The 19,737-nt window shown below is 42.0% G+C and overlaps 1 protein-coding gene and 1 long non-coding RNA gene across 25 annotated transcripts in view; both read left to right on the forward strand.

Annotated features, from left to right (window-relative positions):
- The window catches only part of LOC139354217 (uncharacterized), a 72,423-nt gene that overhangs the window by 41,814 nt on the left and 10,872 nt on the right, over positions 1-19,737 (forward strand). For 17 of the 23 annotated variants that reach the window (XR_011605358.1, XR_011605359.1, XR_011605357.1 and 14 more), the window contains 5 exons: positions 11,930-13,104; positions 16,034-16,178; positions 16,235-16,405; positions 16,466-17,254; positions 19,562-19,706. This is a non-coding gene — a long non-coding RNA (uncharacterized lncRNA). Of the gene's footprint in view, positions 1-11,929; positions 13,105-13,185; positions 13,924-16,033; positions 16,179-16,234; positions 16,406-16,465; positions 17,255-19,561; positions 19,707-19,737 lie in introns of those variants that run through there. The other 6 variants (XR_011605343.1, XR_011605340.1, XR_011605339.1 and 3 more) reach the window with 5 other exon arrangements.
- Positions 955-5,165, forward strand: LOC139354216 (uncharacterized). Of its 2 annotated transcripts, none has more exons than XM_070998466.1 (2): positions 955-2,760; positions 2,819-5,165. In XM_070998466.1, the coding sequence occupies exon 1, from the start codon at positions 1,403-1,405 to the stop codon at positions 2,345-2,347; it is 945 nt and encodes a 314-aa protein (XP_070854567.1). In that variant the 5' UTR covers positions 955-1,402; the 3' UTR covers positions 2,348-2,760; positions 2,819-5,165. The 2 variants fall into 2 exon arrangements, with proteins under 2 accessions (XP_070854567.1, XP_070854566.1); XM_070998465.1 differs by having other exon boundaries at positions 2,816-4,935.

A 19,737-nucleotide genomic window follows, 5' to 3' on the forward strand; every position in this document is an offset into this window, starting at 1 on the left:
ATAAAATATGTAATCAGTTTCGTAATAATTTAACGTAAACAAAATATCCATTTCTTTTCTTATTTGATAATCTTGTACTGACACTCGATCATATAGAGAGTCTTTTGGCGTAAAGAACGCTTAGTTCTAAGGCTTTAGTGTTAGGATTTGTAGTATTAAGAACCATGAACCATATTATCGTGTTTGCCGTATTAAATGAAATTTAAGATGATCTAATTTGTGATCTTTTGAGGGCACCTTAGAGGATGTAGCGCAGCGGTTGTTTTAAGGGTGGAGTCTAATGAGACTTCACAGGTAGGGTGGGTATAGAAGGTGGCCAATAACATCTGGGCCTCCGTCTTCGATAGGTACAGTCTCTCGTCCGAATCTTAGCCGATAGGTTAAAAATCCTTATCGTTACCGTCTCTCTGTCTACTATTGTTAGTTCTGTGACACTCTTGTTTCATCTTAACACAAACCCACACCCATCTCCCTGAGCAGGCCGGTCAAAGCGTAGACAGAGGTGTTAGGGTGGACAACGCTCATAGAGTGTGTTCGTTACAGAATTAAATGGCGCCCAACAATGGGGCAAGCCCGATGCCTGATCAGGCATCTGTCGTTTGACAGCCGAGCTTCCCGAAAATATTTCAATCCATCCAATTTTGTAAAATTGTAGTTTCAGTTAGTATTTCATTTTTGACTTGGATTTGATGGTACTCTGGATAGATTCGGAGCCATACCAGCAGAAATGTTATACTTTTGTTACATGTTTTTTCTATCAGTTCGGTCATACTCGGACATTATAGTTAAAAACATTCCATTTTGATTATTTGATACTTCGGAATTTTAGTTCTGATTTAAGGTCGGTTCTTTACCAAGTTTTCAGTTTTCAAACCACATCTTCTATCCAATTAAAATCGAGATTTGTTCTAGCTGGAAAAATTCGACTGTCCCTCTTTTGATTGGTTAGACCTCAAAATTCTATTTTTATATAATTAATTCCGCAAACATTTTCAGTTAATAATTAGTACCTATCGAACGAAAATCAACCTGCTGCTACATTACTCCTCAGGATAAGCCCCTCGTATTTTTATGATACTACCGAATTCCGTATTTCTCAAGGATCTTTCTCGTCTTGTCATTGTTGAATGATTATCGTATACTTCTATCGCATATCGTACATATCTATCGCATATCGTATATTTCTATCGCATATCGTATATCTTCCATTTCTCTTTTTAAGTTTTTGAGATTAGTTGGTTGTTTAGTTAGGTTTTAAAAATGTCGGTTAGGCACAGCAACGAGAACCTAGTTTCTCTAGGTGATGATGACTCAGTGACGTGCACGCTCTGCAATGGAGTAGTTTTCGAATTGCTCTCAACCATGTTCTCAGTCCCAGACGGTATCTAATCAGAATTCCGGTATGCAAAATCGAATGATGACCAGATCTAGGTCTCGTAACGCCGATAATCACAACATTATTATCGTCCCTCAGAATGGCAACTTGAATCCCCAGCAAGACAATAGGCAAACTATTGACTCAGATGTAACCGAAGACCCAGATCAGCAAAGTCTTGCGAATCAAATGCGAGCATTTCAAAAAAGCATGTTAGAGAACCAGAGAACATTTCAAGTAACCATGACAGATACAATCACAGACAAAATGACTCAGATGTTTAGCCAATTGAATAGGTCTACGTTTGTGGATAACAATACGCAGCACGAATTCCATAACAATTCAGGACAAGTCGATTTCCAGAACAATCAGGGTCAAAACAGTCAGCGAGTTGGGAACTCTCCGGATGTGCGAAGCGATCGCAGCGAGCTTTCTTTGGATCGTCCTGACAGAATTTCAAATGTGATTTCCAACTGGCGAATCAAATTCAGTGGGTCAGCTGACGACATCGCAATTGAGGATTTTATATACCGAGTAAACTGTCTCACTACACAAAGCCTAAACGGAAATTTCGATTTGTTGTCGCAGTTTGCAAATTTGCTATTTGCAGGTCCTGCTCTATCCTTTTACTGGCGTGTTCATAGGTCGGTAGATGACATGAACTGGCATGTATTATGCAGACGTTTAAAGGAGAGATACTCAGATCAGAGATCAGACCGTGAAATAAAAAGTGCCATGCGTCGTCGTAAGCAGGGTTCAAACGAAAGTTTTGACGACTTTCTTGACGCAATGCTTATCATAGCTAATTCCCTCCGAGAACCCATGCATGATAGTGAGCTAGCCAGCGAAGTGCGCCACAATCTTAAGCCAGACTTGAAACTTGAGTTACTGCATGTTGACACCCCTTCTTTGGAAGCTTTGCGTAAGGCGTGTGACCGCCACGAAGAATTTTATCGCGGCACTAAATTTTAAAGCGTTGACTTCTCCTGACTCCTTTTTCAGTTTTTATTATTAGTCACAGGGACTAAAAATCAAAACTGTGGTTGTGGGAGTCAGTATTTTCGGCCAAGTTGGCATTCCTAGTCAAGACATTACCCATGGTAATTAACATAAATAGCCCAGATGCAACCCTTCAGTAGCAAGAATCCGATCCTCGCTAGAATACCAAAAATACCAGTTTTATGGATTTTGGGGATTTTGTGCATCCTACATCCACTCTAGACGCCATGATTTCCTCCTCTTTGTCGCAAGCTTCTCCCGAGATCGGTTCGTTCTCTGCAAAAAGTGCTATAATTTTCAAACCCGTTCGCATCCACACATCCGCGTGTGAAATTCTAGGAATTTTGGTTGAGCAGTACGACCTGTTATCACTCCCAATATTGGTGGTAAGATTATTCGACGATATATTGGAAAAATCTAATGGTAATTCCCGGAAAACAGCAGTGACCAGAGACACGTGCAAATTCTCGGAATTGACGGAAGTTTTACAGTCCTCCCTCTGCGCACAGCAAGGAGCAGATGCCGCGTGCAGCGATTCATCAGCGGAACCATACATTTCTTCAGCGCCAGGCCATAATCGCCATTTGGGATTCTTATACCGCACACCGCGTGAAAGGAATCTGTCTTCTTTGCCACACCTGGATTAATTTCATCATCGGCAAACCATAAGCGGCTTCAAGGATCGCCGCAGTGAACCCCCGTGAGGTTTTGACCTTGCCAAGCCCGCACCACGATCTACAAGTCAGATCAAGTTGCAGTTCGGGCGAAAAACGCACCGGCGCCGATTCGGCGTAATTCGGACAAGACATCGGAGGCGGACGCCGCATCCCAATTAGAATTTCAGTTCCAATTCTGCTTCCAGTTAATTTTGGCCGGGACTGCCAACTCGTTTTTGTATCGCTAAAGCGATTGTAGTTAATTTTCTTATTCTAAATATTTGTACGACAAGTTTCTAATTTAATTTACGATTCCTATTTAGCTTTTATACTTGCGTGTGTGCTTACGACATAGTATGACATATATACACTTAAATTAAATTATCCTACAGCGCACATCGATCGTCATCAGGCCTGCTGACTTCGTTGGAGAGTTCGTAAGTACGGCATAGCCGTAAATCATTTACATTCCTACATATATATTCATTCTTGTCTGAGCCCGAACACTTTTGATACCAATATATACATTTAATTTTTCCACATTCGCGTATTGATATAAATATTAAATAAGAATCGTTTGCACTTATATAATTTAACGTAATCCGCCTAAGTGATTTCCTGTAATTTTTGAATAAGCTTGCCGCATATCGATAAAATATGTAATCAGTTTCGTAATAATTTAACGTAAACAAAATATCCATTTCTTTTCTTATTTGATAATCTTGTACTGACACTCGATCATATAGAGAGTCTTTTGGCGTAAAGAACGCTTAGTTCTAAGGCTTTAGTGTTAGGATTTGTAGTATTAAGAACCATGAACCATATTATCGTGTTTGCCGTATTAAATGAAATTTAAGATGATCTAATTTGTGATCTTTTGAGGGCACCTTAGAGGATGTAGCGCAGCGGTTGTTTTAAGGGTGGAGTCTAATGAGACTTCACAGGTAGGGTGGGTATAGAAGGTGGCCAATAACATCTGGGCCTCCGTCTTCGATAGGTACAGTCTCTCGTCCGAATCTTAGCCGATAGGTTAAAAATCCTTATCGTTACCGTCTCTCTGTCTACTATTGTTAGTTCTGTGACACTCTTGTTTCATCTTAACACAAACCCACACCCATCTCCCTGAGCAGGCCGGTCAAAGCGTAGACAGAGGTGTTAGGGTGGACAACGCTCATAGAGTGTGTTCGTTACAACCTTTCTGGAACTTTCTGCGTTGATGCTGCCCCTCGCATAACCGTTGCCATTGAAATCTCCAGTAGATTCGCCGCAGAGGTGCCTGGTCGCGGCGTGTCCTCTATTTCCCTGGGCGTATTGTCGTCATTCTTCTGCTTCTTGAGACGTGTCTTAGGCATCTTTTTGAGGTTGTGTTTGTCCAGTTCCAAATTTTACAGGTACACACACACTAGTCGTCAATGTATGTGTGACAACTGTTCTGTGCATGTCCGAGATCACGCTCGGTAGTACATACACTTGCAAATTTTGGCTGATGAAATTGCGCTCTAGTTTCGCGTAATCCATGTGCCGTTCAGGAGGCTAAGAAGGACCATTTGTTGGGGTAATTACCTGGTAAGGGTTATACCGATTAAATACCGACAAGACACTGTCGTTGTAGTCGTCGAAAGATTCGTTTGAAGAAAACACCTGTTATATGCTGATCACTTATTTTTGGATCTTTTGCAATATATTTGAGCTTTTGCGCTCGTCAACTCGTGTACTTCAAGAATTTTTTTTTTATGCAAGTGGCGTCTCTTTTTGCCGACTAGAGTGACCGTCTTTCATTCGGTGATACATGCGAGATTTCCATAACAGTTTTGTATTTTTCTTACATAACACAATGACATAACATCAACATATCAAATTCAAATTAATATAATGCATCAACAACGACAATAAACTTATCTGAATAAATTACATACTACGGCAAAGCCGCTAAAATATATCTTTTATTATTGACTGAGCTTAAGGCCAGCAATAACGGTAAAGTTTACCGCCAACCTAATCGTCGTTCCAGCACCTGGCCTAGGACGAGATACATCAGGAGAAGCAGCACGACACAGAGCTGAACAGCGCAGACGCAGGACTACGCGGGACAAACCCTCCGATCTTTATCTGGCGCCCAACTTCAGTTTCGAACATTGTTAATTGGATCATGTAAGCTCGAGTGGTGATAAAATTTATCGTGATCATAAAACAAAAAACTATATTTGCAGAGTAATAAATATATTGCATACTTTTGTCAGTAGAAAATTTTCATTGCATACTTTTGTCAGGAAATTTTTTCTGCGTTGCATACTTTTGTCAGTAGAAAATTATTTTATTGCATACTTTTGCCAGTAAAATTTTTTTCCATTGCGTACCCAAATAATCTTTTTTAATTTTTCTTGCTTTGCATACTTTCACCAAAGCAAATGTTTTTTTTGTGCTTATCCAAAGAAATTAAGTGACCTCTTAGTCAATCTCTTGCGCAACCAAAGCTCGCTATTCGACCGATCAGTTGCGATCGACAATAAAATATTTGTGTGGTGCCAGCCAACAGCCAATGAGTTGGGCAGGTTCCTATAGGGACGTTAAAGTTGAATACGACAGCGACGACAGTTGGGAGGTTAACCAACCATTAGCTGGTGCCCATTCAGAGAACGTCATGGATCCCAATCAGATACAAACCCCTATTGACAATGTTACAGGCCCATATTAACGCTTTAGTCACTCAGGTCGAAAATTTACAGGTGGAAACACCTCAAATTGTCACCTATGAAAAAATATCAGTTAGACCAGAGGTCAATTGCGACATTCCGCTAGACATAATCAAGTCCGTCCCTGAGTTCACAGGCACTCAGGATGAATATGTAGCTTGGAGGCAATCAGCCATTTACGCATATGAGTTGTTCAAGCCTTACAATGGCAGCAGTACCCACTACCAAGCTGTCGCCATCATAAGAAACAAAATCAGAGGCACAGCAGGAGCCTTACTTGTCTCACACAACACAGTGTTGAATTTTGATGCCATATTGGCCAGATTAGATTGCACCTACTCGGACAAGACATCTCTGCGCTTACTAAGACAGGGGCTAGAAATGGTCAGGCAAGGCGACATGCCTTTAATGCAATACTATGACGAAGTCGAAAAGAAACTAACGCTAGTAACCAATAAAATTGTCATGACGCACGAACAAGAGGGTGCCGATTTGCTCAACTCAGAAGTTAGAGCCGACGCCTTGCATGCTTTTATTTCGGGTTTAAAGAAATCTCCCAGATCCGTCGTCTTTCCAGCACAGCTTAAAGACCTCCCTTCTGCGCTGGCTCTGGCTAGAGAGGCAGAGTCTAGTATTGAGAGAAGCATGTTTGCAAACTCCTACGCTAAGGCTGTGGAAGCGCGGGCCGTTTCTATGGCAAGCCAGGCAGGTATAACAAAGAAGACCAAAATCAGGATAGAAACCCCCATTTTGTCAAGCGCCCAAAGGGCAACTCTCAAGAGCAGACTAACAGGGACAACCAATCGCAGGCCCCACAACCTATGGAGATTGATTCCTCCTCTAAGTTTAAGCAGCGTACCGAGTACAGCAAACGTAAATCTAATGACTCCAACGCCGCGAAGCGACGAAACTCGTCCGATCGTGCGACAGGCCCAAGACGCCAGCGACTCAATTATGTAGTTCAAGAGGACTCAAAAGAAGATAAAGCTAACTACGAAAAGGCGGCAAAGGAGGAAGTTGAGGAAATTGAAAGTGACAACGAGTTCGCTCCGGATGACGACTCAGTTCATTTTTTAGGGAACACTCCCGGTTGCCGTTCATCGTGCGACGGTTGGCTGGAAGAACATTAAAAATGTTTACAGACACTGGTGCGGCAAAAAATTATGTCAAGCCCATAAAGGAGCTAACCAGTCACCAAAACGTTTTCGGTGAATTCGATTCACGGTTCTACCGAAATTAAGCAAAAGTGCTTTATGAACATTTTCAAGCACACGTCACCATTTTTTTTATTAGACACTCTCAGCTCGTTCGACGCTATCATAGGCTTCGACTTGTTAACACAGGCCGGGGTTAAGCTGAACTTAGAAAAAAACGTTCTGGAATATAAGGGCCCCTCCGAAAAACTTCAGTATCATAACTGCGCTGACGTAAATTTCACCGATGTTAATGACATCGTGGTTCCTACCTCCGTTAAGAAAGAGTTTAGGAGTATGATACTAAAAAGAAAAAAAGCTTTTTCATCAGCCAACGAAGCTCTCCCTTTTAACACCGCAGTTATTGCCACAATTCAGACAATAACAAACGAACTCCAGAGCCTACCCAAACCTTATGGGCGTTTCCGACTTTGTGAACAGTGAAGTCAAACAAATGCTAAAAGATGGCATTATCAGGCCCTCGAGGTCGCCCTACAACAGTCCAACTTGGGTTGTTGACAAGAAAGGTACTGACGACTATGGTAACCCGAAGAAGTGGTTAGTCATCGATTTCAGGAAACTGAACGAACAGACTATTCCAGACCGTTACCCAATGCCCAGCATTCCCATGATTCTAGCGAACCTTGGGAAAGCGCAATTTTTTACTACCCTAGATTTAAAATCAGGGTATCACCAGATTTACCTGGCAGAGCACGATTGCGAAAAGACATCATTCTCAGTTAACAGCGGCAAATACGAATTTTGCCATCTGCCCTTCATCCTAAAAAATGCAAGCAGCATTTTTCAAAGGGCGTTGGACGATGTTCTCAGGGAACATATTGGAAAAATATGCTACGTCTATATAAATGACGTCATAATTTTTTCAAACAATGAGGCAGACCATGTTCGCCACATCGATGCTGTACTCAAGTGTCTTATCGATGCTAACATGAGAGTAAGCCAAGAGAAGACTAGTTTCTTCAAAGACAGCGAAGAATACCTAGGCTTCATTGTAAGCAAGGACGGAGCAAAATCCGACCCTCAAAAGGTAAAAGCCATTCGAAAATACCCTGAACCCAAAAATGTGTACAGTGTCAGATCTTTCATATGTAACGAACACACTCTATGAGCGTTGTCCACCCTAACACCTCTGTCTACGCTTTGACCGGCCTGCTCAGGGAGATGGGTGTGGGTTTGTGTTAAGATGAAACAAGAGTGTCACAGAACTAACAATAGTAGACAGAGAGACGGTAACGATAAGGATTTTTAACCCATCGGCTAAGATTCGGACGAGAGACTGTCCCTATCGAAGACGGAGGCCCAGATGTTATTGGCCACCCTACCTGTGAAGTCTCATTAGACTCCACCCTTAAAACAACCGCTGCGCTACATCCTCTAAGGTGCCCTCAAAAGATCACAAATTAATTCATCTTAAATTTCATTTAATACGGCAAATACGATAATATGGCTCATGGTTCTTAATACTACAAATCCTAACACTAAAGCCTTAAGCCTAAGCGTTCTTTACGCCAAAAGACTCTCTATATGATCGAGTGTCAGTACAAGATTATCAAATAGGAAAAGAAATGGATATTTTGTTTACGTTAAATTATCACGAAACTGATTACATATTTTATCGATATGCGGCAAGCTTATTAAAAAATTACATGAAATCACTTAGGCGGATTACGTTAAATTATATAAGTGCAAACGATTCTTATTTAATATTTATATCAACACGCGAATGTGGAAAAATTACATGTATATATTGGTACCAAAAGTGCGCGGGCTCAGACAAGAATGAATATATATGTAGGAATGTAAATGATTTACGGCTATGCCGTACTTACGAACTCTCCAACGAAGTCAGCAGGCCTGATGACGATCGATGTGCGCTGTAGGATAATTTAATAGGTGTATATATGTCATACTATGTCGTAAGCACACACGCAAGTATAATAGCTAAATAGGAATCGTAAATTAAATTAGAAACTCGTCGTACAAATATTTAGAATAAGAAAATTAAACTACAATCGCTTTAGCGATACAAAAACGAGTTGGCAGTCCCGGCCAAAATTAATTGGAAACCAGAATTGGAACTCAAATTCCAATTGGGATGCGGTGTCCGCCCCCGCTGTCGTGCCTGAATTACGCCGAATCGGCGCCGGTGCGTTTTTCGCCCGAACTGCAACGTGATCTGACTTGTAGATCGTCGTGCGGACTTGGCAAGGTCAAAACCTCACGCGGGTTGACTGCGGCGATCCTTGAAGCCGCTTATGGTTTGCCGATGATGAAATTAATCCAGGTGTGGCAAAGAAGACAGATTCCTTTCACGCGGTGTGCGGTATTAGAATCCCCAAATGGCGATTATGGCCTGGCGCTGAAGAAATGTATGGTTCCGCTGATGAATCGCTGCACGCGGCACCTGCTCCTTGCTGTGCGCAGAGGGAGGACTGTAAAACTTCTGTCAATTCCGAGAATTTGCACGTGTCTCTGGTCACTGCTGTTTTCCGGGAATTACATTAATCGTCGAATAATCTTACCACCAATATTGGGAGTGATAACAGGTCGTACTGCTCAACCAAAATTCCTACAGTTTCACACGCGGATGTGTGGATGCGAACGGGTTTGAAAATTATAGCACTTTTTGCAGGGAACGAACCGATCTCGGAAGAAGCTTGCGACAAAGAGGAGGAAATCATGGCGTCTAGAGTGGATGTAGGATGCCCAAAATCCCCAAAATCCATAAAACTGGTATTCTTGGTATTCTAGCGAGGATCGGATCCTTGCTACTGAAGGGTTGCGTCTGGGCTATCTATGTTAATTACCATGGGTAATGTCTTAACTAGGAATGCCAACTTAGCCGAAAATACTGACTCCCACACATAGGACTTGCAAGTTACTACAGGGTTTTTATTAAGGACCTTGCCGCTATAGCTCGGCCAATAACATATATACTAAAAGGCGAAAATGGTTCGGTCAGTAAACACATGTCAAAAAAATCTTTGTCGAGTTCAATGAAACGCAACGTAATGCGTTCGAGCGACTTCGCAACATTTTGGCATCAGAAGATGTTGTACTTATGTACCCAGATTTTAAAAAGCCTTTTGACCTTACTACTGATGCCTCGGCTAGCGGCATTGGCGCGATACTATCTCAAGAGGGTAGACCAATAACAATGATTTCCCGTACACTAAAACAGGCAGAGTTAAACTTTGCAACTAATGAAAGAGAATTGTTAGCAATTGTTTGGGCTTTGGGAACATTTCAGAATTTTCTGTATGGGGCCAGGGAAATTAACATTTTCACTGATCACCAGCCGCTCACATTCGCGGTAGCTGACAAGAAACATACATAGACCAGCACAATGCCAAAGTTTTCTACAAACCAGGCAAAGAAAATATTGTTGCTGATGCCTTGTCCAGACAAAATCTTAACGCTCTGCAAGATGAGCCTAAGTCGGACGCTGCGACCGTTCACAGCGAAATCTCTCTGACCTACACAATCGAGGCTACCGACAAACCACTAAGCCGGTTTAGGAACCAGATTGTTCTTGAAGAAGCACGTTTCCCGTTAAATCGGAATCTGGTGATGTTTCGCAGCAAAACTCGTCATTTTATCAATTTCACCGACAAAGGCAGCATTTTAAATTCTCTTAAAGAGCACGTGAACACAGACGTCGTTAACGCTGTGCACTGCGACCTGCCTAATTTAGCAAGTTTTCAGCACGAGCTAATCTCCCACTTCCCGAACACCCAATTTCGGTACTGCAAAAATTTCGTGCAAGATAAAACTGATAAAAATGATCAGATAGAGCTTATCACAGCTGAGCACAATCGTGCGCACAAAGCGGTAAAGGAAAATGTGAAACAAGTCCTTCGCGACTATTATTTTCCTAATATGAACAAGGTAGCCAAGGAAGTGGTTACAAACTGCCGAGTCTGTACCAAAGCAAATTATGACAGGCACCCTAAAAGACAAGAGCTCGGGGTAACACCTATCCCAAGTTGCACCGGCGAAAAGTTGCACATTGATATCTTTTTGACCGATTGGCAGAAATCGCTAGATGTTTAAAGCTGGACAAGAAAGTCAATGATACGGTAGAGCTAATCCTGAGGGCTACGGTGAAAAAGCAACCGTAAAAGACGTCGATACAGACCATCTAAGAACCCTTGTGTCCGTTCTCAAAATACACCATAGAGTTGCTAAAAGCTTAGACTTCTTGGGTACTGCACTAAATGTGGTTGCAGGCACACCTGATGCAGCAGATTTCTTGAAGATCAGAATCACCGAGGCGCAACTAGTAGATTCCAATTCTAGACAGATTGCCATAAATTCCGAAACTCAGAAACAGATAAACAAACTAACGGACACCATCAACAATATTATAAAAGCCCGTAAGAACGATTTGGTTGACACCCCACATCTATTCAAAGCACTTTTGGTAAGAAATAGGATGCTAAGCACAGAAATTCAAAATTTAATTCTCACTATTACTTTGGCAAAATACTATTCTACTATTCTTGATCACGCTGATTTGAAATCACTAATCGAACAAGACATTCCAATAGTTAGTTTGATAGAAGTTTCCAAAATAAGAGTCCTTCAGTCCGAAAACATAATTCATATATTAATAGCCTTTCCAAAAGTCAAGTATAATATTGCACAATGTATAACTCTAGTTATCAATAAGCTTTCCTGAGTAATGCTGATGCGCCACATTCGAGTTCAGCGCTCTGCGCTAAGAACGACCAACAGTGATATGCTGACACTTCATATTCGAAGTGGAGTGCTGCGCTGTATGGAATGCTGAGTCGGTGATGCATTGCTGCTTGGCTTTAAGGTTCCTATTGTAAACTCTGATTGTCAGTCTTGTACGAACAATACGACAATACACTTGTCTGAATAAATTACATACTCCGGCAAAGCCGTTAAAATATATCTTTTATTATTGACTGAGCTTAAGGCCAGCTATAGCGGTAAAGTTTACCGCCAACCTAATCGTCGTTCCAGCACCTGGTCTAGGACGAGATACATCAGGAGAAGCAGCAGGACACAGAGATGTACAGCGCAGACGCAGGACTACGCGGGAAAAACCCTCCGATCTTTATCTTATATAATCTTGATCAGGATCATCGCAAATATGAACGCTGATATCTCGGAAACTATCAAAGATAGAGAATTGGGACTTCAGATTAAAGATTCAGTAGCCTTGTGGGCAGCGCAAGTTTGTTTCGCAAATATGCCACGCCCACAAGCCGCCTAAACCTGTAGCGCCCATAATTTTCATCCTCTCTGGCATATGGATATAACCAAGACGTTAAGTGTGACCGCATACTAACAAAATACCACATGTACCATTTCTTATTTTAATCATTTCACAATAAGTATAAATTGGTATAATAGACGACCCCAAACTTTTCCAAAATTCCATTAATTGTTTTTACAATATTCTTTTATTTGTAATTTCTCTGTTATAAATTTTGACAAAGTGGTTTTAAAATGTGCTGTTCACGATCCCAAGGCATACCAGGAAATACCTACAAGCCCTTTAATACCCGTTACTCGCAGAGTAAAAGGGTATAGTAGATTCGTCGGAAAGTATGTAACAGGTAGAAGGAATCTGTTTCGAACCCATAAAGTATATATATTCTTCATCAGGATCACCAGCCGAGTCGATCTAGCCATGTCCGTCTGCCTGTCCGTCGGATGAACTCTGCAATTTCGGAAACAGTACGAGCTAGGATATTAGGATTTGGCATGCAGATTCTTGAGCTTCTTGAGCAGCGCAAGTTTGTTTCAGCAGGGTGCCACGCCCACTCTAACGCACACAAGCCGCCCAAAACTGTGGCTCCCACAGTTTCGAAGCAAGAATAAACATTTTAACTGAAATGTATTGTTCTCATCAATACCCGATGGACCCAAAAAAAAGTTTGCCACGCCCCTTTAACGCCCACAAACTTCAAAAATCGGAAGTATGAACTCGGATATCTCGGAAACTATCAAATATAGAGAATTGGGACTTCAGATTAAAGATTCAGTAGCCTTGTGCGCAGCGCAAGTTTGTTTCGCAAATATGCCACGCCCACAAGCCGCCTAAACCTGTAGCGCCCATAATTTTCATCCTCTCTGGCATATGGATATAACCAAGACGTTAAGTGTGACCGCATTCTAACAAAATACCACATGTACCATTCTTATTTCAACATTTTACAATAAGTATAAATTGGTACAATAGACGACCCCAACTGCTCCAAAATTCTATTAATTTTTTTTACAATATTCTTTTTTTGCAATTTCTCTGTTATAAGTTTTGACATAGTGGTTTCTAAATGTGCTATTCACGATCCCAAGGCATACCAGCAAATACCTGCAAGCCCTTTTATACCCGTTACTCGCAGATAAAAATGGTATACTAGATTCGTCGGAAAGTATGTAACAGGTAGAAGGAATCTGTTTCAACCCCATAAAGTATATATATTCTTAATCTGGATCACCAGCCGAGTCGATTTAGCCATGTCCGTCGGATTAACGCTGCAGTCTCGGAAACTATAAGAGCTAGGATATTGGGATTTGGCTTGCAGATTCCTGAGCTTCTTGAGCAGCGCAAGTTTGTTTCAGCAGGGTGCCACGCCCACTCTAACGCACACAAGCCGCCCAAAACTGTGGCTCCCACAGTTTCGAAGCTAGAATAAACATTTTAACTGAAATGTATTGTTCTCATCAATACCCGATGGACCCAAAAAAAAAGTTTGCCACGCCCCTTTAACGCCCACAAACTTCAAAAATCGGAAGTATGAACGCGGATATCTCGGAAACTATCAAAGATAGAGAATTGGGACTTCAGATTAAAGATTCAGTAGCCTTGTGCGCAGCGCAAGTTTGTTTCGCAAATATGCCACGCCCACAAGCCGCCTAAACCTGTAGCGCCCATAATTTTCATCCTCTCTGGCATATGGATATAACCAAGACGTTAAGTGTGACCGCATACTAACAAAATACCACATGTACGATTCTTATTTCAACATTTTACAATAAGTATAAATTGGTACAATAGACGACCCCAAACTGCTCCAAAATTCTATTAATTTTTTTTACAATATTCTTTTTTTGCAATTTCTCTGTTATAAATTTTGACAAAGTGGTTTTTAAATGTGCTATTCACGATCCCAAGGCATACCAGCAAATACCTGTAAGCCCTTTTATACCCGTTACTCGCAGATAAAAATGGTATACTAGATTCGTCGGAAAGTATGTAACAGCTAGAAGGAATCTGTTTCAACCCCATAAGGTATATATATTCTTAATCAGGATCACCAGCCGAGTCGATCTAGCCATGTCCGTCGGATTAAGGCTGCAGTCTCGGAAACTATAAGAGCTAGGATATTGGGATTTGGCTTGCAGATTCCTGAGCTTCTTGAGCAGCGCAAGTTTGTTTCAGCAGGGTGCCACGCCCACTCTAACGCACACAAGCCGCCCAAAACTGTGGCTCCCACAGTTTCGATGCTAGAATAAACATTTTAACTGAAATGTATTGTTCTCATCAATACCCGATAGACCCAAAAAAAAGTTTGAGTCGAGCCGAGTCGATCTAGCCATGTCCGTCGGATCAACGCTGCAATCTCGGAAACTATAAGAGCTAGAATATTGGGATTTATCATGCAGATTCCAGAGCTTCTTGCGCAGCGCCATAAAAAATAAAAATAACAAGGAAGAACGCTATAGTCGAGTACCTCGACTATCAGATACCCGTTACTCAAAGGGAAATGGAGATTTGTAAGCAGCAAAGCGAGATTAAAATGCGCCACCTACCGGCGGTAGACAGATTTAAGCGTTATGGGCGTTAGAGTGGGCGTGGAAAATTTATTTTTGGATCAATCGATAGGTATTGACGACACCAATACATTTCAGTTAATATTTTTTATTTGGCATGCAAATTGTGGGCGTCACAGGTTTTCGCGGTTTGTGGGCGTTTAAGTGGGCGTGGCAAACTTTTTTTTAGGTCAATCGATAGGTATTGATGAGAACAATACATTTCAGTTAAAATTTTCTATCTAGCATCAAAACTGAAGGAGTTACAGTTTCGGGCGGTTTGTGGGCGTTAGAGTGGGCGTGGCGTTCTACTGAAATAAACTTGCGCTGCGTAAGAAGCTCAGGAATCTTCACACCAAATCTCAATACCCTAGCTCTCATAGTTTCCGAGATCTCAGCGTTCATCCGGACAGACAGACGGACAGACGGACAGACGGACATGGCTAGATCGACTCGGCTAGTGATCCTGATCAAGAATATATATACTTTATGGGGTCGGAAACGCTTCCTTCTGCCTGTTACATACTTTCCGACGAATCTAGTTTACCTTTTTACTCTACGAGTAACGGGTATAATAAAAACAAGGAAGAACGCTATAGTCGAGTACCTCGACTATCAGATACCCGTTACTCAAAGGGAAATGGAGATATGCAAGCAGCAAAGCGAGATTAAAATGCGCCACCTACCGGCGGTAGACAGATTTAAGCGTTATAGGCGTTAGAGTGGGCGTGGAATTTATTTTTGGATCAATCGATAGGTATTGACGACACCAATACATTTCAGTTAAAATTTCTTATCTAGCATGCAAATTGTGGGCGTCACAGGCTTTCGCGGTTTGTGGGCGTTTAAGTGGGCGTGGCAAACTTTTTTTTAGGTCAATCGATAGGTATTGTTGAGAACAATACATTTCAGTTAAAATTTTCTATCTAGCATCAAAACTGTAGGAGCCACAGTTTTGGGCGGTTTGTGGGCGTTAGAGTGGGCGTGGCAGTCTACTGAAACAAACTTGCGCTGCGTAGGAAGATCAGGAATCTGCACGCCAAATCTCAGTAGCCTAGCTCCCATAGTTTCCGAGATTACAGCGTTCATCCGGACAGACGGACATGGCTAGATCGACTCGGCTAGTGATCCTGATCAAGAATATATATACTTTATGGGGTCAGAAACGCTTCCATCTGCCTGTTACATACTTTCCGACGAATCTAGTATACCCTTTTACTCTACGAGTAACGGGTATAAAAAGTACAGATGAAATATGACGCCAAATCCAAGCTTATGCCCTTTATTGTGGGATTTAACCGACAGGAAGCAATTCCGCAAAAGGGTCAAATTCGCAAAATAGGTGAAGTGCTGTTGGAGATCCACTAGAGAATCCCAGTGGGAAGGAACATGCCGAGTGGGACTCAAATCTCTACATGGACATCCTGCCGGGCGCGTCCTCGAAAAGAAAGTAAGATCTGGCCAAAAGAATTTGGTTGCGTTTTACTAATAGAAGTATCTTTTTAGCAGAACCACCAGTAATACGATCTCCGACGACCTCTCCATTAGGACTCCGGACATCACCACCACCAGCTACTTGGCAGCTTAGGCGGAGCTGGGGGACCCTCTGGCTTCTATAGGGAGGAGGAAAATAGGGCGCCCGCTAAGGAACAATTGGTATACTAGATTCGTCGGAAAGTATGTAACAGGTAGAAGGAATCTGTTTCGAACCCATAAAGTATATATATTCTTAATCAGGATCACCAGCCGAGTCGATCTAGCCATGTCCGTCTGCCTGTCCGTCGGATGAACTCTGCAATTTCGGAAACAGTACGAGCTAGGATATTGGGATTTGGCATGCAGATTCTTGAGGTTCTTGAGCAGCGCAAGTTTGTTTCAGCAGGGTGCCACGCCCACTCTAACGCACACAAGCCGCCCAAAACTGTGGCTCCCACAGTTTCGAAGCTAGAATAAACATTTTAACTGAAATGTATTGTTCTCATCAATACCCGATGGACCCAAAAAAAAGTTTGAGTCGAGCCGAGTCGATCTAGCCATGTCCGTCGGATTAACGCTGCAGTCTCGGAAACTATAAGAGCTAGGATATTGGGATTTGGCTTGCAGATTCCTGAGCTTCTTGAGCAGCGCAAGTTTGTTTCAGCAGGGTGCCACGCCCACTCTAACGCACACAAGCCGCCCAAAACTGTGGCTCCCACAGTTTCGAAGCTAGAATAAACATTTTAACTGAAATGTATTGTTCTCATCAATACCCGATGGACCCAAAAAAAAAGTTTGCCACGCCCCTTTAACGCCCACAAACTTCAAAAATCGGAAGTATGAACGCGGATATCTCGGAAACTATCAAAGATAGAGAATTGGGACTTCAGATTAAAGATTCAGTAGCCTTGTGCGCAGCGCAAGTTTGTTTCGCAAATATGCCACGCCCACAAGCCGCCTAAACCTGTAGCGCCCATAATTTTCATCCTCTCTGGAATATGGATATAACCAAGACGTTAAGTGTGACCGCATTCTAACAAAATACCACATGTACGATTCTTATTTCAACATTTTACAATAAGTATAAATTGGTACAATAGACGATCCTAAACTGCTCCAAAATTCTTTTAATTATACCCGTTACTCGTAGAGTAAAAGGGTATACTAGATTCGTCGGAAAGTATGTAACAGGCAGAAGGAAGCGTTTCCGACCCCATAAAGTATATATATTCTTGATCAGGATCACTAGCCGAGTCGATCTAGCCATGTCCGTCTGTCTGTCCGGATGAACGCTGAGATCTCGGAAACTATGAGAGCTAGGCTATTGAGATTTGGCGTACAGATTCCTGAGCTTCTTACGCAGCGCAAGTTTATTTCAGTAGACTGCCACGCCCACTCTAACGCCCACAAACCGCCCAAAACTGTAACTCCTACAGTTTTGATGCTAGATAGAAAATTTTAACTGAAATGTATTGTTCTCATCAATACCTATCGATTGAATTAAAAAAAAGTTTGCCACGCCCACTTAAACGCCCACAAACCGCGAAAACCTGTGACGCCCACAATTTGCATGCTAGATAAAAAATTTTAACTGAAATGTATTGGTGTCGTCAATACCTATCGATTAATCCAAAAATAAATAAAAATAAATAAAACTCTAACGCCCATAACGCTTAAATCTGTCTACCGCCGGTAGGTGGCGCATTTTAATCTCGCTTTGCTGCTTACAAATCTCCATTTCCCTTTGAGTAACGGGTATCTGATAGTCGAGGTACTCGGCTATAGCGTTCTTCCTTGTTTTTATTTAAATTTTTTTGTGTACCAGCAGACTCCTCCTTTTTAAATTTCTCCAATTGATTTCTTTTCCGTTTGGCAACAAACCCAGCTGCTTGACAGTAAAACCATGCTATATGCATTGCGGGTGAACTTTGAAAACTTCGGTCACACTACAAAGAATAAGATTTTTCGACTAGTGAAACTCTTAGCCGATCTGAGTACTAGGCTTTAACGATCCCAAGGCATACCAGCAAATACCTGCAAACCCTTTTATACCCGTTACTCGCAGTTTCGATGCTAGAATAAACATTTTAACTGAAATGTATTGTTCTCATCAATACCCGATGGACCCAAAAAAAAAGTTTGCCACGCCCCTTTAACGCCCACAAACTTCAAAAATCGGAAGTATGAACGCGGATATCTCGGAAACTATCAAAGATAGAGAATTGGGACTTCAGATTAAAGATTCAGTAGCCTTGTGCGCAGCGCAAGTTTGTTTCGCAAATATGCCACGCCCACAAGCCGCCTAAACCTGTAGCGCCCATAATTTGCATCCTCTCTGGCATATGGATATAACCAAGACGTTAAGTGTGACCGCATACTAACAAATACCACATGTACCATTCTTATTTTATCCATTTTACAATAAGTATAAATTGGTACAATAGACGACCCCAAAGTGGTTTTTAAATGTGCTATTCACGATCCCAAGGCATACCAGCAAATACCTGCAAGCCCTTTTATACCCGTTACTCGCAGATTAAAATGGTATACTAGATTCGTCGAAAAGTATGTAACAGGCAGAAGGAAGCGTTTCCGACCCCATAAAGTATATATATTCTTAATCAGGATCACCAGCCGAGTCGATCTAGGCATGTCCGGATCAACGCTGCAATCTCGGAAACTATAAGAGCTAGAATATTGGGATTTATCATGCAGATTCCAGAGCTTCTTGCGCAGCGCAATAAAAAATAAAAATAAAAACAAGGAAGAACGCTATAGTCGAGTACCTCGACTATCAGATACCCGTTACTCAAAGGGAAATGGAGATATGCAAGCAACAAAGCGAGATTAAAGTGCGCCACCTACCGGCGGTAGACAGATTTAAGCGTTATGGGCGTTAGAGTGGGCGTGGCAAATTTTTTTTTGGATTAATCGATAGGTATTGACGAGACCAATACATTTCAGTTAAAATTTTCTATCTAGCATCAAAACTGTAGGAGCCACAGTTTTGGGCGGTTTGTGGGCGTTAGAGTGGGCGTGGCAGTCTACTGAAACAAACTTGCGCTGCGTAGGAAGATCAGGAATCTGCACGCCAAATCTCAATAGCCTAGCTCCCATAGTTTCCGAGATTACAGCGTTCATCCGGACAGACGGACATGGCTAGATCGACTCGGCTAGTGATCCTGATCAAGAATATATATACTTTATGGGGTCGGAAACGCTTCCTTCTGCCTGTTACATACTTTCCGACGAATCTAGTATACCCTTTTACTCTACGAGTAACGGGTATAAAAAGTACAGATGAAATATGACGCCAAATCCAAGCTTATGCCCTTTATTGTGGGATTTAACCGACAGGAAGCAATTCCGCAAAAGGGTCAAATTCGCAAAATAGGTGAAGTGCTGTTGGAGATCCACTAGAGAATCCCAGTGGGAAGGAACATGCCGAGTGGGACTCAAATCTCTACATGGACATCCTGCCGGGCGCGTCCTCGAAAAGAAAGTAAGATCTGGCCAAAAGAATTTGGTTGCGT

Source organism: Drosophila suzukii (assembly GCF_043229965.1).
Source record: "Drosophila suzukii chromosome 2 unlocalized genomic scaffold, CBGP_Dsuzu_IsoJpt1.0 scf_2c, whole genome shotgun sequence".
Classification (NCBI taxonomy): Eukaryota; Metazoa; Arthropoda; class Insecta; order Diptera; family Drosophilidae; genus Drosophila; species Drosophila suzukii.